General features: G+C 38.0%; 1 protein-coding gene across 1 annotated transcript; it reads left to right on the forward strand.

Annotated features, from left to right (window-relative positions):
- Window positions 1–370: 370 nt before the first annotated feature.
- LOC101862708 lies at window positions 371–6,840 on the forward strand. Its single transcript, XM_005092756.2, has 3 exons — window positions 371–820; window positions 2,254–2,377; window positions 6,277–6,840. Exons 1-3 carry the CDS (start codon window positions 727–729, stop codon window positions 6,398–6,400), a joined length of 342 nt encoding a protein of 113 aa, XP_005092813.1. The 5' UTR covers window positions 371–726; the 3' UTR covers window positions 6,401–6,840.
- The last annotated feature ends 233 nt before the right edge of the window (window positions 6,841–7,073 follow it).

Raw genomic sequence — 7,073 nt, forward strand, 5'->3', positions numbered from 1 at the left:
AGTGCGAGCAGCCGATTAAGCGCTCAAACACTAACAAACTGACAAGATCTTTCGCTGTCTATAGCCGGGTACCCATTCCCACCTGGGTGAAGTGAGGAAAATTCGTGTAAAGTGCCTTTCCCAAGGACACAACGTCGGGCCCTTGACGGGATTCGAACCCACGACCTTACGGTTGCGAGTCCGAGAGCCTAACCACTAGGCCACCGACGCCACATTTTATTCTATTTGTTGCCATGCTCTCATGAAACATCTCGGAAACTGACACGAAAATGACAGGACGTTTACAGTATTGACAGAACCCTTGACGACCATGACGCCGGTCGTATTACTATTACAGTAAATTAGTCATTACCGCGAGCTGACCGTCCGCTGGGATAAATACTCCGCCAACTGCCTCTTGCTCTGCCATCAAAGCTTTGTCGTACAACAGACTGGCGCCCACACTGTTCACATTATTATTTCTAATTTCGCCAAAGTTCCGTAATCACTCGTTGAAAAGGTTGCAAACATCCCTCGAGGGGCCAGTGCAGTGTTTGTCCACGTCTGCCCACTCGCCACTGCAGAACCTGACGATTTGTCACAAAGTTTGCTGTGGTTGGATTAGAATAATTAGTATTACTAGATTCTATTTGTCCTCTCTCTGCGTTTGAGGAGACGCGGTTTTCATCTTTTTGTAGAACTTGTATACTCTCTTTGCGAGTTTGTTTGTGTCTCCCCTGGACAAAGATGGTGTCGAACGTTTTCCGTCTGGGTTTTTGCTTGGCCGTTTTCCTGGCCATGTCGACTGCTGATGAGTTTCGAGATCCCTTGAGATATGCAAGTATGAATATAATAATGACCATAATAATAATAATATTAATAATATAATAACAATAATAATAATAATAATAATAATATAAATAATAATAATAGTAATAATAATATAACAATAATAATAATAATAATAATAGTCTTTTTTTTAAAATAATGATAATAGTAATAATAATAATAATAATAATAATAATAATAATAATAATAATAATAATGATTATGATAATGATAATAATAATAATAATAATAATAATAATAATAATAATAATAATAATAATAATAATAATAATAATAATAATAATAATAATAATAATAATAATAATACACATTTTAGCTTTTAAGGATTCATTTTCGCTTTTGGCATATGGGTGTGCGCAGCTTCTGGACTTCTCCCTTGGTTGTAGCATTCCCATGAAATTGATGAAGTCTCGTGTGACTTGCTGCCCTCTGTCAAGGCTGCTCTCCAAGTGGGTATTTCAGGAGGGAGCAATGTTCTCCCATGTCAAAGGACTTATGTTGAAGTCCCTTAGAGATATCTTCAGGGTGTCTGTGCAGCGCTTTTTTTTTCTTGTGCGCCAACCTTACGCTTCCTTGGAGACAGCTCGGAATAGAACACTGCCTTTGGGAATTCTGAACTCTGTCATTTTTACGAAATAGCAGCCCAGTGAGGCTGAGTCCTTAAAAAACAAACTTTTGGCACTTGCCCTTTTGAAAGCTACGGTGTCTGCTATTTTGCCCCACCATTTGATGTCAAGAATTCTTCTAAGGCATTTCATGGGGAAACGATTAAGCTTCTTGGCATGGCTTTGGTACACTGTCCAGGTCTCAGCACTGTACAATATGTTTGTAAGGATAACGCCTGCGTCTACACTATTTCCTTTAATTTAGGAGGATTAAATAATCCAAATGTGTTTGCTTTTATCCTATTTAGATCAAGATTTTACCCGGAGAGGGCTATATTGATTGGATAAAAGGGTAGGGGGCATTATGGTCTATGTGATTAAAAGACACGTCAGATGAATAATCGTCACATTTCAAACAATCTGAAAAGGTAGAAACTGAATGATCGTTTTCCTAGAAAGTGAAGTGTGGTACACTTAAAACGAAATCTGCCTGACCGCCTACTTAAATGTTTTCCGTTTAAGCCATGATTTCGTTTTAAAGAGATTGCTTATATAGCAAATCTATTATATTTGAAACAAACAAACAGCCAAAAGATTAATTTATTTTCTTTCTGTTTAACGCTATTTTCGGATTAACCATGTTCGGTTTACAAGGACTCCACTGCACTTTCCTGATAAACCCCAAATACCCCCCCCCCAAAAAAAAAAAAAAAAAAAAAGAGAAAAAGAAAAATAGAAAGAAAGAAAGGGAAAAAGAAAAAAGAAAGAAAAAAATGGGCCTAAACCAAGTGTTCTCAACCCGCTCCCCTGTCCCCCACAGGTGACGGGAGCGCCTACTGCACCACCCACGAGATCCGACCCACTCACATGAAGGTAGGGGACACTGCCAGAACCAACGATTGCTATGACTGCACGTGCAGCTGGGCCGGCCTCTACTGCAGAGGGTGAGAGGAAATTGCAACCACAGAATTACAAAGTTCTATCTGACATTTTTACTGCCGTTTTTGGTTTCTCAAACCATGAGGTCAAAATTAACCACATATTATTCTGTCTACTCTGTTTTCAAAATCGTAAGATTGTTCGGAGTCGTTATCAAGATATTCAAAGAACTGCATTCGAAAAAGCTTGACGTGTTGTTAAACTCAAATTTTTTACTCGTCAAGTTTTTTTAAACTATGAGCAGATAGAACTTCGTAAGTCTGGGCGAGCGAAATGCTGCCAGTTAAGTTAGTGTTTCTCCATTTGTTTATTTTATTGTATTACTTTTAATGACATCTAGCTTTCAACTGAAGGCAAACGAGATAAGGTTGGGGCCAGGGAAACGTACTTGGAGGGCTTTCACAGGTCAGGGAAAGATCAGGATAATGTAGCTTTTCTGAGAGCTTCCGAGCTAAGGAATGTTTTGAGAACCATGGCCGTCGATGTCTGTCGTAGATTTGGCACTTGATGATGATGATGATGATGATGATGATGATGATGATGATGATGATGATGATGATGATGATGATGATGATGATGATGATGATGATGATGATGATGATGATGATGATTTTTTTTGTTTCCTTAATGGGCCTGGCGGACTCTACAAAGAAATCTTCGAGCGAGAGCGAGGCTCTTTTTCGGCTCCATTGTCAATATGCTTTACAGCACCTCCACTCGTCCAAATAACTCCATTCGAATTGTCATTGTTCCTGGACATTCAAACATATGTTTGACATCCTCCTTTTCATGGCAGCATTTTCGGCAACATGTGTTTTTGTTGCTTTCAAATGTGTTGTTGCTGTTGTTGTATCCAACTCTTCTCTTCCTCTGTCAAGAGCTGTTTTGTATTTTTGTGTTGTTGTTTTTTTGCGTTTTGTTTTTTCACGACCGAAACCATTATACTAGGGGGGCTCTCGTGGCCTAGGGGTTAAGGTGTTGGCCTCTCATTCAAAAGGTCCCAGGTTCGAATTCGGGTAGCGACCGAAAAATTTTCTTTTCTAAATTTGTCTCCTTTCACCCCATTTTCTGCTCTCTAGCAATGTTCTGTCGTCTGCTTTCGTCTCCTCTTTCTGCCCCACCCTTTGCCCCTTCCTCTGGGCTTCTGATTCTTTCTGCAGCCTTTCTACTGCTACTCCTTGGCTTCTACTTACTGCTGTCTTTCAGCCACACCCCTGATCTTCTGGTAGGAAAGATCTACACCTAGCCTTCTCGGACAAGGGCGAAAAATCTCGGAGGGCCCGTGTGCAAGTTGCGCACATTAAAGATCCCTTGGTGGTCTAAAATCGATAAGAGTAGGCTTCGGCCGCCATCCTGGCAAAATTAAAAATTTCCTACCAACTGAAAAATATTAGGTGTGTTCCGCGCGCTCATATGACCTTATGCAGTTGTGAGCGCCGTAAAACACTTTACAAAAACGAAACAAACCATTATACTAGAACAACGTCCTGAGCCCCCTGTGAGGCAAAAACTTGAAACATGAGCTCAGCAATGCAGGTTTGGTGAAATTTTAATCGGCGTACTTAATGCAAGGGACATAACACATAATTAAACGGTGTCAAAAGTAATTTTTTATGTTACTTCCCATACCTATCTTCGGTACCATGTTGTCAAGTCTAATATTATGAGATGACCGCCGCGCGCGCGCTGTGTGTGTGTGTGTGTGTGTGTGTGTGTGTGTGTGTGTGTGTGTGTGTGTGTGTGTGTGTGTGTTGTGGCCCGGGGGGGGGGGGGGCTTTGCTTGGCACAACGGGCGAAATAGTTCGACAAAAAAAGTCCTTTTTGCTTTGTAGAGGTTTAGAATGATGAAAAGTGGTGTAAGGTAGGCTCCTTCCACGAAAAAAAAAAGTCGTTTCACCAAAAAAAAGAACCCCGAAGTTTAACTATTCCTAAATATTACGTTCCAAATGGATTTGGGCCGGATTTCTTGTAAGTAGTGCAAGAGATTTTATTTGAGGAGTGTCAAGTGAGAAAATAATTATATAAACTGACTTTAAAACACATATTTTATTATATTCTTTTTGATGTTGTTGTTTATTTGTTTATTAGCATATGTATTTATTTATTTATTCAAAATATTTGTTGTTGTTGTTTATTTGTTTATTAGCATATTTATTTCATTTATTAATTCAAAATCTTTCATCATGTATTTTTGAGTCACCATCTGACATAGCATGGTGGGTTTACTTTTACACAAACCCATGTCAGGTTTTATAGAAGATTTTAAATGTCATCTACCGTGCACCACGATTTGTCAGCAAGTTATTACAATTAAAAATCTATTGGAAATTTCACAAGTAGGGTAAATCATGATCCACATTCATAACGCATTTTGTTTTATACCCCAATGACGTTACTCGCACTGAATCGAGGGTAACTCTTTGGATAATCAGGTCAGCATCAAATTTGACTTAATTTCACAAGTAGTCTTTTCAATTTTGCCTTCCTACTACTTTTACAATTTTAATGCTCCACTGTTCATTACATATGGTGCCTTTTGCTGACGTTTATTGCATTAGGTATCAAATTATATCGGGTGTTTAAAAAAGGGACCCATTTAAAGGGCAAAGACTCGTGTGTCTTTGGATCAATTTCAACAAAACTTTGAAAAAACAAAATTCAACCATGAGGACATTACCTCTGCTAATAGAAAATCAATCAAAGTACATGTATTCGAAAAATATCAAGTTTTTAAACTTCTAACTAGAATTGAGAGAAACGCATTACTTTGCAAATTCTAAAAAAATCAACCACGTTGTTCCGTTTCAAACAGTCACTATTTGTGCAATGGAGAAAAAAATAAACTAAAATAATGTTGAAAAAAAAATCCAGGAGGGGGTGGCAATTTAAATATTCAAGTGTTGACCATTTCTCTAGTTACAAGCTTCAGTATGCTACCGGGAAGTTGAGTGGCCCCATGGCGCGTTTCTGTGTGATTCTTTGGACGGTATGTTTAACTTTGAGTTTTATCTGCTTGATTGCCTATGGGTTGTTTCCGTAGACTCTGTCTATAGAAAACCCAAAGGCAATGACTAAAAAAGCTCACGTTAGGGAGAAAGTGGTGACCATTCATTTGTAAACTTTCGGCTTATACAACTACACAAGAGTCACTCTTGGCGTGTGGGGTGTGGACCCATCTTACTAGAACCAGGCCACTACAGCATAATATTATTAATACCCCCTCCCCAAGCTTTTACAAAACTTTCTCAGCACAGTGAGATTTTCATCTGATGTGACTGTCGAGGTTTTAGTCTTTGTCCTCTAACCAAAACGTGCCGATCACGACCCTGTAGCTGGACGCTTTTAAGAAGTAACATTTGGTTGAAATGTGTAAAACTTGATAGATTTATTTCTCGAACACTTTGATTGATTCTCTTCATTCTCTTAGAGTATGTATCTGTATATAACTCCAAAGGTCTAGTATTTAAATTCCTGCATGTGGTTGAATGATGTATTTGATGTAATTGTACATTTTGTCAGCTTTACTTCTCCTTTCATATTGAATTTTTATGAAAGTAATATAATATAATATATATTTTAATTTTTTTATGTATACCTGCATGTGCTTTTACGGTCCTGTACAGCCAAGGAAAATTTCCTTCTGAGATAATAAAGTACTATCTTATCTTATCTTATCTTATCTTATATTTACGGAATCAATGTCCTCACAGTTGACTTTGGTTTGTGCGAAGTTTTGTCAGAATTGGTGCAGAGATGATTGAGCTATTGCCATTTAAGGGGGTCCTCTTTTTTAGACACCATTTACATATAAATCAGGGAGAATGATAGCTGTTATGTCGTGTTGTTGTTTGGTTTTGTTGTGGGTTTTTTTTAACAAATACAGTTTTATTTCTCTGCTTTTCAGATTCGGCGTTAAGGAAGCCAACAATGCATACCACATCAACGTCCCTAGAGGCTGTGAGCTGATCATTGACGGCTGCAACTATTACTACGTATCCATCTATAACCGCAGGGTCCGCTGTAACTGAACACACACAACGTCAACGCCTTCATCCTTTACTGTTCCTTACCTCAGTGAATACGCGCTTTCTGGTCATTTGACACGCTTTTCGGGGCCACTTTCATAAAGAAGCATGACTTCGTTAATTTTTAAAACTTTCTAATTCTTTTTTGTTTTTATTTTTTTAATCAATTTTTGCTTTGTTTGTTTTGTTTATTTATTTGTTTTTAGGAGGGATGGTTTTGGGTTGTTGTTGTTGTTTTTTTTTCCCCAAAAAAACACATAAAACAGCAGGTATAACAACATGTATACTATAAAATTAGTATTGTAATGTGCTGATTCGTGTTTCAGATTCCTATATTATAATGGTGCAAAATCCTGCAACGTTGCATTTGGTTTTCTGATCAGACATAATAATTATACATTGTGTGTACTTACGTCTCAAAGAGTTACTGAAAATGAAGGTTGGTTGTTGCTGTTTAGTTTGTTTTTGTTGTTCTTGTTTCGTTTGTTTGTTTGGGTTGTGGTTTTTTGTTCTTGTTTTTGTTTTTGTTTGTTTGGGTTTTTTTGGCTTGTTTTTGTTTGCTTGTTGGTTTTTTGTTTGATTTTTTTTTTTTTTTTTTGGGGGGGGGGGGTGTTGTTTGTGTACAACACAGTTCTGCCCTGGTATTTTCAGTCTCATGAGCTGGGAAGCCACCTTT

The sequence above is a fragment of the Aplysia californica genome, unplaced genomic scaffold (genome assembly GCF_000002075.1).
Source record: "Aplysia californica isolate F4 #8 unplaced genomic scaffold, AplCal3.0 scaffold00052, whole genome shotgun sequence".
Taxonomy (NCBI): Eukaryota; Metazoa; Mollusca; class Gastropoda; order Aplysiida; family Aplysiidae; genus Aplysia; species Aplysia californica.